The sequence below is a fragment of the Anabrus simplex genome, chromosome 14 (genome assembly GCF_040414725.1).
Source record: "Anabrus simplex isolate iqAnaSimp1 chromosome 14, ASM4041472v1, whole genome shotgun sequence".
Lineage (NCBI taxonomy): Eukaryota > Metazoa > Arthropoda > Insecta > Orthoptera > Tettigoniidae > Anabrus > Anabrus simplex.
In genome coordinates, this window is record NC_090278.1 from 98,969,184 (window position 1) to 98,981,972 (window position 12,789).

General features: G+C 42.8%; 1 protein-coding gene across 1 annotated transcript in view; it reads right to left on the bottom strand.

Moving 5' to 3' along the window:
- Window positions 1-12,789, bottom strand: part of LOC136885727 (protein Wnt-11b-2) — an 89,665-nt gene that overhangs the window by 16,067 nt on the left and 60,809 nt on the right. Inside the window, exon 5 of the mRNA XM_067158463.2 lies at window positions 7,413-7,705. Within this exon, the coding sequence (XP_067014564.1) occupies window positions 7,413-7,705 (293 nt within the window). The remainder of the gene's footprint in view (window positions 1-7,412; window positions 7,706-12,789) is intronic.

Here is a 12,789-nt window from a genome sequence, read left to right on the forward strand (position 1 = left end):
TAAATAAGAATAAACTTTTCACTTGACACCACATTGACAAGGTTAAGAAATTGCAGTCCTGTACGCCCGATTGAGCAAAGAGGCCTCACCAAAGAGCGAAACTTCAGAGTTGCGCCAAACAGCTCGATAGGTGGGCGGTCTGTCTCAAGGTGCGAATGATGAGTCATCAGCAATGACAAGAGAATGGAGTTCACAAATCAGTGTGTGCCGTGAGCCGGATACGAACCTAGCACTAATTAGTGTGCGAGGTGTGCTGGATCGTAAATCTCGGCCCTGAGTGGTAATTACAGATAAGAGATCTGAGTGGGCCGAGCACTCATAACTCTCGCACCGGCTATTGTCTGCCGAGATCTACACTCTCTCCAACATTATGGAGCTCTGTATTGCAGTCATTCTGAAATGTCTCTGGCAGAGTAATGTCAAAACAAAATGCCTGAGGTCATTATGACAGCCACAGTCGGAGTTCAATTCCCGGTGTTGACATAGAAACGTACCTGCAGAGCATCTTGCTCGGTAAGAGCTGCTCCACCGTGTTTCGTTTAGGCTGATCAAGGACCACGATATTCAACTGTTGCGTTTGGGCTGGGTTTTCATGTCTACCCAGTAATTGCGCATCATCTGGCTGTGGAGTTCCTTCCTCTCCTTCGTCTTTGTCCATTTGTTTCAGAATCCTCCTCAGAGATATCCTCCCAGTTCCTGCAGATCAACAAGAGAAGCTGGTTGGTCAATGCAGACGTGTCCATAAAATGCTAGGCGCTGGCCTTCTGACCCCCACTTGCCCCAGTCCGGTGGTACGTCACCCTCATGTCGGTAGATTTACTGCCACGAAAAAGAACTCCTGCGGGACAAAATTCCAGCATAACGGCGTCTCCCAAAAACATTCTTTTTAACTTACTTTACGTCGCACCGACACAGATAGGTCTTACAGCGACGATGGGATAGGAAAGGGCTTGGACTGGGAAGGAAGTGGCTTTAATTAAGGTACAGCCCCAGCATTTATCCTGGTGTGAAAATGGAAAAGCACGGAAAACCATCTTCAGGCCTGCCGACAGTGGGGTTCGAACACACTATCTCCCGGATGCAAACTCACACCTGCGAACCCCTAACCGCACGACCAACTCGCCTGGCATATTATTATTATTATTATTATTATTATTATTATTATTATTATTATTATGTTAGGTGTCTCTTGTTGGCCTCATCCGTCATTTTTGACAGCGCTTAATTGAGTAGCCTTTTGTATTCGTTCCCTTCCTCAATATTTTTCTCCTCCAGTCGAATATTAGACATTCTGAAGCGGATGACTGTCTGTGTTACGGGAGTAGGTGTCTTGGTCAGTTGTTCATGATAATACTACTCCTTCGGAGAGATCGGGCTCCAGGTACTTGGTTTTCGTGATCGTTCCTTGCACAAGGGGATTCAATGATGTATTGCGTTTTCTCAAATGAAATGTGTAGCCCTTCCTGAGTTTTCACTGAAGTTTCTATTATATTATTCTAATATATCAAATTGAATATAAATAAAAACCGTTTATATCCTTATTTTTTAATTTTACGTTTGTTATTCCTTATGTAATTATTTTCAGCTTGTGGGTGAGCCGGTATTGTATCATCCACGGTATTCCCGGCCTGTCTTTAGAGGTGACTGAAAGCTTCCAAACTGGGAGCGTCGTTTGGCGACCACTGGGCTTACGATGTCCACGTTTTAAATGTGAGAGGCCTAAGAAATCCCGTCGTGGTCCTTCATTACATTGAGCGTCGGACCTATTTGGTAGCATGGACAGTGTGGCAACCACTTCTTCTTCACGTTATTAGTCTGTGCCAGGACACTGCCTTCAGAGTTCTGGCGGTTGGTTGCTAGGGAACAGCAAAGCCCCTTAAACACGGTCAGAAATGTGACGCTCTCTCAGAAGCGTCAGTAGGGAATGCATCTCCTACAATACGTTGGCCACTACCATATACTGACGTTTCTGTCGTCCGTTTTGTTCACCGCCGAGCCAAGAGATGGCATCGTAAACTTCAGTACCACACGTACATGGGCAACTGAAAATGGTACTGATCGTTGACTGAATGGACCAGTGTATCTGACTTTCCTCACATACACGCTGCCGAACAGCTTCCCGCCAAGTTGGAGATCCAGTGCCCGATGTCCTCACCTTGCACTTTTGCGTTTGGGGGGAGACAAGAACAGTGTGGTCTACGTTAGTCGTCAACGACATCAACGCCCTGGAACAGTGTTCGATAGGACCCAGGTAGGCCTATCTTCATGCGGCTTCCGCAGTCCATGGTGAACTTACTCATGGCGGACACTTCGAGCATCTCCTCCGATGAGGCTTGTAACTCAGCACCAACGCACTGTACGATATGTGTTAACGGAGACATTTTTTGGTTGTTTTGATCCCAGAAATTACCCTTCGATTTGTGTTACGAATGTTAACATACACCTTGATTAACACTGTAAACTAGACGTTGTCGAACTGGAAACTCAAAATTCCCTTGCACAATACATTTGTGCTTCTGCAAAATGTCTTAGAACCAGTAACCGGTATTGGCCTTTAAATATTTCCTGTAAAACGCGTCCTCCATTCTACAAAAGGCTGAGACAGTATCTACTACTTCACTTACTGATCATGTCTGACTTCAGTGAAGGCTGAAACAGTGAGTGTAACATATTATTTTAGCTGGACGGAATGACTGAAAGATGTAATAGTTTTCAGTATTGTTGTGCACGTGGCCACTTGAGACAAATGTTTTGACGGGTGTTGCCAGGCGACGCCTTAACAAGTGAGACATTAGCATGGCCACCTGGTAATTATGGTGACAGCCGCACCTCTCGCATTAGCGACACCTTATTCGCTTGCAAGTTTCCCGCTCTTCACTATTTTGTTATTATCTTTACAATGACACGCATTCTGCTTCATACTGTACCATAATTTCCGAACAATTTAACTCTATACGGTCGGTAAATAACATGTAATTTTTGCGTCATATAAACTGTATCAAAAGCGTGTAAATAGTGTAGGTTGTGAAATAGTCATTTACGCAACAGACACCGGAAGTGATATTTTTCGTTAAGATTAGATTTTTACGGAATTTCCAAACGAGTGACTTAAACTTATCAGTTTAGTGTCTATTGCTTACAATGTTTTCTTTCATGAAAAATGAAGTCCACGGCCTGTTTCCAGCCATTCGACGGGCTCAGGGATGGAATGAAAGAGGCCGCCATCTAGCGCCGAGGATAGGAATTGTGCCTGTCGCACTCCTCTGGGGAATGATTAATGACTGGCAGATGAAATGATACTGGAGTGTGTTGCTGTAATGAAAGATGACAGGGAAAACCGGAGTGGCCGGAGAGAAAGCTGTGCCGCCTCCGGTTTGTCCAGCACAAATCTCACATGGGATTTGAACCACGGAACCCAGCGGTGAGGCGCTGCCGCTTGATCCACGGAGGCTACATTCTATTTCATACTGTGGCGAATTTACTCATTTTAAGGTGGGGGGGTCATAACTCAAATGTTGCGATTCTTGATCAAAGAATGGAATGCTCAATTTTAACGTTAAAAATCCGAGAATTATTCCTGTTTCAAATCCCTTTATCAGTTTTGTTCTAAAGGATAGCGGCACGGCCCTTTCCCTCTGGGATTGCCATTTTAATAATCGCGCTGGAATATATTTATCCTGCAGGGAGTCTACGCTGTGCATAAGAGGAAACAGAAGTCTGGGGGAGTAGAGCAATGTTAAAGCTTCTTAAAACTGTCCAAAATGCTTCTTGCGACAGAGTCACCGGAATTAAAAGTAGTTCTGCGTTTTATTACCATTTGAAGATTGTAGCACCGAACTAGATTCTTACCTATCGTATGAATGATGAGAAAGGTGTATCTCCAATTGTTTATGCCTGACTGCCCTACTAGGTAAAGGGCTAAAGGGACCAGAAATATTTAAAATTGCGAGTCTTGGATAATTCTATGAAACTAAAAAGCAAATTTGGAAAATCACTTCCGGCGAACCCTTGCACCGCGTCGTAGGGGACGGGCAACATGTAGAGGATATCCTGTACAGTGGCGACCTTGTGTGCCATGGTGCCTGTGAAGGTCTTAACGGCAGCTGGTGCAGCAAACTTGGCGGAGGAGGCAACCCTCTCTCTTGGAGGGCAACCCCTGCCCTAGGGTGAAGAGGGGTCATCAAAGGCTGACAAAGACAACACCAACAGAAAACAGCATGCCTGGAAGTTTCAAGTGGTAGCCCCAGCACCAGACTCGGGTACTGTGGGCCAAACTGGATACTTTGTTCCACGAGGAATTAAGTCAAGTCAAAAAGACCTAAATGCACTTGTTTCTTTACTCGTTTTCCATATCCTGGCCAAATTAACATAACATGGTCCTTGGTTCAATACCCTCAGGTGTTTTTTTTAATTTTTGAAATGTCCACACCGAGACTGATATTAGCGCTCGTAGTGGTAGAAGAAGGCAAACTGCTAATTTAATCGATGATTAAGAAAAGAATTCTCATTTTTAGGAATAAATAAAGAACATATTCTCATACCTTATTATATTTTATTTACCTAAAGTTCGTAGTTCATATCCCTAGGAGTTGCTTGCCTGAAGGGCTGCAGCTGTGGATTTTTGACAATTCAGCCAAATTATAGCACAAAAGAGTAAAACCAGTGTCGCAAGGAGCGTTTTCCATGCAACAGATAAAATACAAACATAATTGTTAATAACTTTGCAACAAATTAATTAATGAACTCCAAATTTCGTGTGGTGGTATATCTCATTAATAGATGCTTGTGTTTTAAATTTCGCTGCGATAAGTCGTCAATTGTACAAGTCCGATATTTCTGTCATTACTCCCCTTGAATTAAATTAATGTAATTATGAATAATTTTGGTTCGTTGCGACTCAAATGGTTTGAAGTGTTCTTGTTTTGTTGTTTGTGTCTCGCTATAAAAGATACAAGACGCGTCTACATGCAGTTGTTCTGGAATAAGCAGCGAAAAGCCCACTAAGCTACCAGAGTGGTAAGCATGGTCCTCGACTAATGAACGTAATGCGAACTTTATGATATGTGATATTTATCAGTATTGTGATGGCGGCGTGTTACTTGAGCTGAGAACACAGGTGGAGAAACAATGTTAAGTTTGCTGTTCTTTGATTCATTATCTCTCTCACTGTCCGCGTTTACATCGCTCTAAAGTGGAGTTTAACCAATGAAATGACGCATGGCTTTTAGTGCCGGGAGTTCCCGAAGACAAGTTCGGCTCGCCAGACCCAGGTCTTTTGATTTGACAGCCGTAGGCGACGTCCGCGCCGTGATGAGCATGAAATGGTGGTGAAGACGACACATACACCCAGCCTCCGTGTCAGCGAAATTTACCAGTGATGGTTAAAATTCCTGGGAATCGAACCCCGGACTTCTGTGACCAGCACGCTAGCCATTTAGCCATGGGGCCGGACGATTTCTATGAAACCAGTGCGGTAAAGTGAGTATGACGAGAATCCAACATTGCGTTGTCGTATGGAATAACATACAACTTGTTTGTTAGCGTAAAGTTCCGAAAATAAAACGTTACAGTCAGTTATATCCCGTACACGCGAGCACGCTCTTGCGTAATGTAGCGACAGTAACATACATTCTAGGGGTTCTGCTGGGCCGTACCCCTGATGTTTATGCGAAACTAATTTATACAGGTTAGAGCAGGGGTTTTCAAATAGCTGCCTGCGAAGCCATCGGCGAGGACTTAAATAAATATACTTTAAGAAATGTGAAGACAATTTAGAAAAAGTATTTCATAGCTCGTTCAAAAACGTATTAAGCTCTATAGACCCAAGTCAGAACTTATTCATTCTTTCATATTATTTCCTGTTTTTAAGTATTCACTTGGTCTGCATAGAAATGAAAATCCACAGCCTGTTTCCAGTCACTCGACCGGGTCACGAATGGATTGAATAAGGCCTCCATCTAGAGGCGAGGATAGGATTTGTGCCGGCTGCCGAAGCCTGTCGCACTCTGGGGCAATGATTAATGACTGACAGATGATATGAAATGATACTGGAGAGTATTGCTGGAATGAAATATGACAGGGAAAACCGGCGTACCCGGAGAAAAACCTGACCCGTCTCCGCTTTGTCCAGCACAAATCTCACATGGATAATGAGAGGGCGGCGCGTTGTCGTCTGAACCACGGAGGCTATTGGTCTGCATAGATTATTTCTGATTTAAAAACTGTAAAATTCAAACTTCAGCGGAAAATGAACCCTGTCAAATGCCAGTCTGGGTGTTAACCATTATAAAAATGGCCATGGGATCCATGCCAACCTCACTGTGGACATTTTATGCAAGGTAGCTTACAATGAATACCAAGAAATACTGTAACTGCCATTGGTGTGAGAAGTGGTTTCACTTCTTCGTTCTTTCACTGGTACACGGTGCCGCTCAATCGAAGAAAATATTAGGGAATGCTCCTGGAAGTACATTGGTACAACTCGTTGGCTGAATGGTCAGCGGTTCAGAAGGTCCCGGCCGGGGACTGCGGCTTTGTGTCCGTCCCAACACACTCTTCTTCATATTCAGACAACGCACTACACCACCAACCACCGCAGAAACACGCAACAGTGATTACATCCCTCCCAATAGGGTTGGCGTCAGAAAGGGCATCCGGCCGTAAAACAGCGCGAAACCCCATGTGCGACGTGGTTCGCACCCGCGACGCCACTAGTGTGGGAAAAAGCGGTAGGAAAAGAAGGAAAAGAAGACTGCTGGAAGTACTGTACATTGCTGGGATTCTAGGTTCTACAACGGTCTATGCCTGTACCCTTCCCTTTAAATTGTCCTCTTTAAGTTTCGTTTTGACTACAGTTTGTCTTTAGGTACTTTTTTCCTGACATGAACTGCCATTGTCGGATGCTCTTCTTGCAATTGACGTGGGTATAATAGCGTTTATTTTAAAATTTCACTTTATTATGTAATAATTCTAAGATAGTGCCTTAAGCAATGAAATGAAATGAAATGGCGTATGGCTTTTAGTGTCGGGAGATCCCAGGACGGGTTCGGCTCGCCAGGTGCAGGTCTTTTGAATTGACTCCCGTAGGCGACCTGCGCGTCGTGATGAGGATGAAATGATGATGAAGACAACACATACACTCAGCCCTCGTGTCAGGGAAATTAACCAATTATAGTTAAAATTCTCGACCCTACCGGGAATCGAACCCGGGATCCCTGTGGCACGCTAACCATTTAGCCATGGAGCCGGACGCTTTAAGCGATAAAATCATTAAACCTTCATGTCATTTGAACTAGGCATATTATTTCATAGTGGTTCCTCTGTTCTATTTGGGGAATTGCCCGGTAACCCTGAAACCCCTTAACATCCGAGCTCGACAAGGGTCTGAGAAAGCAATGAAGTAATGAGCCTACCGTCCGTGTGTGCCGAGACTGCCGAGCCTGGGGTCCCTGAGGCAGTAGTCTGGGGACTTGGTCACGTAGATGAGGTCGTCCTCGTTGTAGAGCCCCATGGCGGCGGAGGCGGGCAGCAGCTTGCGGCCGGTCCCCACTCGGCGACTCACCACCTCGGTGGCCTCGGAGAAGCGCCTCTTGAGCCGCTCGCCCACGTCGACCAGCCTGGGGAGCGCCCGCCAGCACGTCTTGATGTTACACGAGCCGGACACCCCGTGACACTTGCACTGCGTCACGAGCGCCGCCTCCACAGCCTGCAACACACTCGACATGTATGCGCTCACTAAGGAAGCTGAACAGATCTCAAAACTTAACAGTTTAAAGACGTCAACATTGGTATTTGAAATGTCCTTTAAAAATAAAGAACACGTATTTTTTGTTTTCGGAAAATCTGCTTAAGGGGGGCGGGTACAAACAAGTGAGAAAAGAGGTTCAATCCTTTTCATGAGGATACTTATATATCAAGAACTGAAGATGTTAGAGACGTGAAAATTGGTCCATGATATCTCCGCTAAATATAAAGAAATACTCTTTTCTGGAACACCCACTTAAGGGGGGTGAATTTATAAAATGTATAGGCTATTTCTAAATCCTAACATGTTTCAGACGTGAACATTGATTCTTGGAATCTCCTTTAAAAATAAAGAAGTATGGATTTTTGTTTTCGGAAACTGTAATTAGTGGCGATGGAGGAGGGGTGAAAGGAAGTGACAAATGAATTGAATTATTTTTATGAGGATACTTATATCTCTAAAAGTGAAGGTCTTGGCGTGAAAATTGGTATTTGAAATCTATTTTAAAAATAAGGACACACACATTATTTTGTGTTTTCCACTTTGGAGAGGACAGTTTCTCACTTGTACAGTTCTACATCGCACATTCCAGAGTTAGCTCTGCCAGTAGCAGGTTATCTCAGCCCCAAACGTCGTTTACAGAGAGATTCTGGGGTAAATGAAACTCACTTTTTGGTGAGTTTTTATACTTTAGGGATTTTCAGATAATATCTTAGTAAGTACCGATGAAATTAGGAAATCCACGCGAGCGAAACCGCGGGTAATTTATTTACTGCAGTGATTCATTTAATTTGCTGCCTATAGTTCAGTTATTATGAGTTTCGACTTGACGTTTGAGCGCTGCCTTTTGGCGGAGGGTAAGTGAATTAATCAACAGCCAATCATAGGCAGCCGATCGGTCCGATAGAGCGCGTTAGACTCCAGTTGCGGTTAGCAATGTTGTCGATTTGTTGTTTACTGTAACCACGTGCTATCAGCTGTGTGTTGTATTGTGCTCAGTTCTTTTCGCGGTCTTTGTGCTAGGTTGTTGTTCGTTTACATTTCGCAGTGTAGAGTTTATAAATGTATTGTTTAGTATTTTTAATAGTATAGCGCGTTATATTGTAGTAAATAGTGTGTGACAGGTGATCTATTTTATATAGTAGCTTAGTTTAACATTTCGTTCGGTAGTTATATAGTAGGTTAATTTTAGGCCCGTGTGTGAAGTTGATGTTCTGTCATGTCGACGCCTACGTTTAAGGATGAAGCTCCCAAGAGAAGAAAGCCCTTCGGACGAGGTACTCCACTAAGGAGCCGGGCCCGGGAAATTGTTTTTAATGTTAGAGAGTCATTCTTGACAATGCACTAACAATGGCGGCTAGAAAGAATGAGTTGATTAAGTGGTTGAAGGAGCACAATATTTCGGTTTGCGATGACATGGGGAAGGGGGATCTTATGCATCTCTTGAAACAAAACAAACCCCAGTGCCCAGTTTATGTGGTGGATAGACAGAAGGAACGGGCATAAAGTAGTTCAGACGATTATGTTTATTATCTCTTTAGGGTCAAGCGAGAGTGAAACCTCAACAGACGATGACAATGCCGATAGTGACTGAGAAATGAGTGGTATATTTGCTTTGTAGGATTATTTCCTTCGTTACGGGAAACTGAATCTAACAGCAACGCGAGATCTTCTACATGGTGAGTAGAAATTTAATTTATTTTCTCACGGGTTATCTGTTCGAGCATTGACATATTTTTATCTTGTAGCCTTATCCTAAATGTGTGTGCTTTATTGATCTTACGTGAATCATGGATGTTGCTACAAAGAATAACCGATTATGGACTTATATTGCAGTAGTTACATTTCTGTTTGTGTTGTGTATCGTAAATCAGCTGTTTGTATTTGTGGCAATTTGGCACCACCGGCTGACTTCCGGCTAGCTGTCAAGTCGAAACTCATAAAAACGGAACTATAGAACATTTTTCATATACATTGTTCTTTAAAGTATTTTTTTTCAAGAATTCGCCATTTTTATTAAACCTGCTTACAAAATTATATAATTTGCTAAATCTGTGTAGAAAAAAAAATCGTAGGAAGGGAGTTCTTCCGGGGAGCAGGTGAGCTTTTGTCATCTCGGTGCGGGCTTGCAAGAAGTACGCATTTGAATAATAGATGGAACAGTAAAATTCGTCATTACTTTGCAGTGATCAAACCTGAACCTCGTTATGCTTCAGAACCCCTTAAACACTTAAAAATGAACAATTAGAGACTAAAGAAAGGAAAATCATGACAAAAATCTTGGGGCCAAGAATTAAAAATGCAATACATGAGCCCAAACCCAACTCGGAGACTGCGACGAGTTCAGTGTAGAAGCATTTGGAAAGAACGAATAACTCCAGACTTACACATATTCTTGCACGAGATCAAAATGGTACAAGCAAGTAGAAGGACCTCACTGAATTAGGATCAGGAAAGTTGTTCACTCAAGGAGGAAGACGAGAAGAAACTGACACAACATACTTGGTCGGAGGAACAACAATGGATCAAAATGAAGAACTATTGGGCAAGGAGGAAATCTCAACAAATGTTGTGCTAAGTGACCCTTTCGTGCAGAAGAAGGCTTACACAGTCAAGAAGCAAGTTGAAGAACTAGAAAATGTTGGGGCCAAAACAGGATTAAGAATTTCCTTTCAAACAAACAGCATTCATCAACTCAGAGAAAGCAGATGACACGGAGTCAGTTTGGGGACATCCATTGCGTTCATGAATTTCAGTACCAGTGAGAGATTCTCACTGCCAATGGAAATGAGGTATTAAACGGGAGGGCGAGGAGGATGGAGATGGTCTTCAGACTGTCATGACATGTACAACTCCCAGTCCATCTCCGTTCAAGCGAAATTAAGACAGGATTGCTCAATGCTCAAAACTTAGTGCCTTTATGGGGTAGAAACACTGACAAGGGTGACACTCAGACGTTGAAAAAAAGAGAAAGGAAGTTGTTCGGAAAAATCTTGCTTGTAAAGAAGTTGCAAAGCGACCACCAAACGAGAAACTGTATACAATCAGCAAAGAAATAGCAATGATGATGAGGAAAAAGAGTGACCCTTCATGGAAACATTGAAAGGATGAATCAAGAGACGTTGGCGAACAAAATACTCCTTCTACAAGAAAAATGGAAAACATAAAGACCTAGTAGACTTGGGTGCCGGCAGAAGGGAGTGAGGGAGAAAGAGAAGAGCAGATAGACTGTGTAAACGTGGCCCTGCGTTATCTACGACAAGAAGAAACAGAGTAGCGAATAAACTACAAGTGCCGGAGGGGAAACATCTGTACAGAATGGATGACAGTTAGCAACAGGAAGTCAACAACAACATGGATTCACGAAGTCAAGAAAGATTTCTAAAGGAACAGCAACAGAGGAAGAGATTTTTAGAAAGAAAGTGTTTAAAATGGAAGGATTCCAAGGTCGGGACGGAAAGAAAGAATTCTCAAAATGGTTTGAGGAGAGGAAATGGAGACATGGAGGAAGAAGGAACAACAGAGGGTGAAGCGTCACGCGGTTCCATAGGAGACCCTAACAGAAAAACAAGATGAGGACATTTTGCGGTCACGTCTTGCTAGACTTACTCTGCTACATGGAAACTTGGACCTCCAGAAGAAGGGTTGACACGTTGCATGCCCCGAGACCTGAATATAGGGGTCTAACCATCGTCGTCTTGCTCTACCTCTACTTCTCTTACCCTACATATTCGAGTCCATTATTCTATCCCCCTCCATTCGCCTCACATGACCCCACTACCGAAGCCGCTTTATGCGTATCTTCATCCATCGAGTTCATCCCTAACTTAGCCTTTATTTCCTCATTCCGAATACCCTCCTGCCATTGTTCCCACCTGTCCGTACCAGTAATCATTCTCGCTACTTTCATGTCTGTCACTTCCAACTTAAGAAGAACATAATGCTGAGTCCACCCAACTTTCACTCCCGTAAAGCAAAGTTCATCTGAAAACAGACCGATGTAAAGATACTTTCATCTGGGAGCTGGCTTCCTTCTTACAGAATACTGCTGATCGCAACTGCGAGCTCACTGCATTAGCTTTACGACACCTTGATTCAATCTCACTTACCATATTACCATCCTGGGAAAACACACATCCTAAATACTTGAATTTATCGACCAGGTCTAGCTTTGTATTCCTATCAATTCCGTTAGGTTTCTTGCCTTCTGGCATTAGTTCGGTCTTGGAAAGACTAATTTTTATACCATAATCATTGAACCTATTCTGAAGTTCCATGATATTAGACTTCAGGTTTTCTGCATAATCTGCCATTAAGACCAGGTCGTCAGCATAGGCCAAACTGCTTACTACATTTCAATCTAATTAAATCCCTCACTATTTGCAAAACAAAATTCTTCAAAAGAATTCACTATAAGGGATCCACCTATTCAGTACTTAAAATCGACCATTTAACAATTACAAAAATCATACCTAGAACTGGAACATATGTCGGCCTTCTTGTGGCCATGGTCAGCTAGCTATATGTTTTATTCGATTCGCTATGCGCAACCAAGCAGCACGTTTTTTTCTTCCTCCATCTCTTCATCCTCTCTCTGCATTCCTTTTAACGTTGTTTAGTCCATGCTGTATTTAGTCGGGTGAGTTTCACAGAAAATTTGTGTTTGTGAATTAAGGTTCTGAATTTTATTCTATCTTGCTCGCTTTCTTCATTATTGGCAATTTCCTTTAGGTCTTCACTGATTTCTTTTAGCCAATTATTTTAATTTTTCATTGATAAGGCCAATTTTAAAATTTCTTTGTGGTCCTGTTATTATGCGTTCTGTATAAGTGACCATGAAATTGAATCGCTGTTGCCTGATTTTATCTGGGATTTTTTCTGTAACTTGATAGATTTCATTTGATTTATTTTTCATCCAAATTCCATTTTCCCACTTTGAGCTTAAGATGTGTGGTTCCAGGACTACTTGATACGAGAAGTGAAAAAGAAACCCAAAGAAAAGCAGCTCGATTAGTTCTGGGTGATTCCCGACAAAAAAAGTAGCG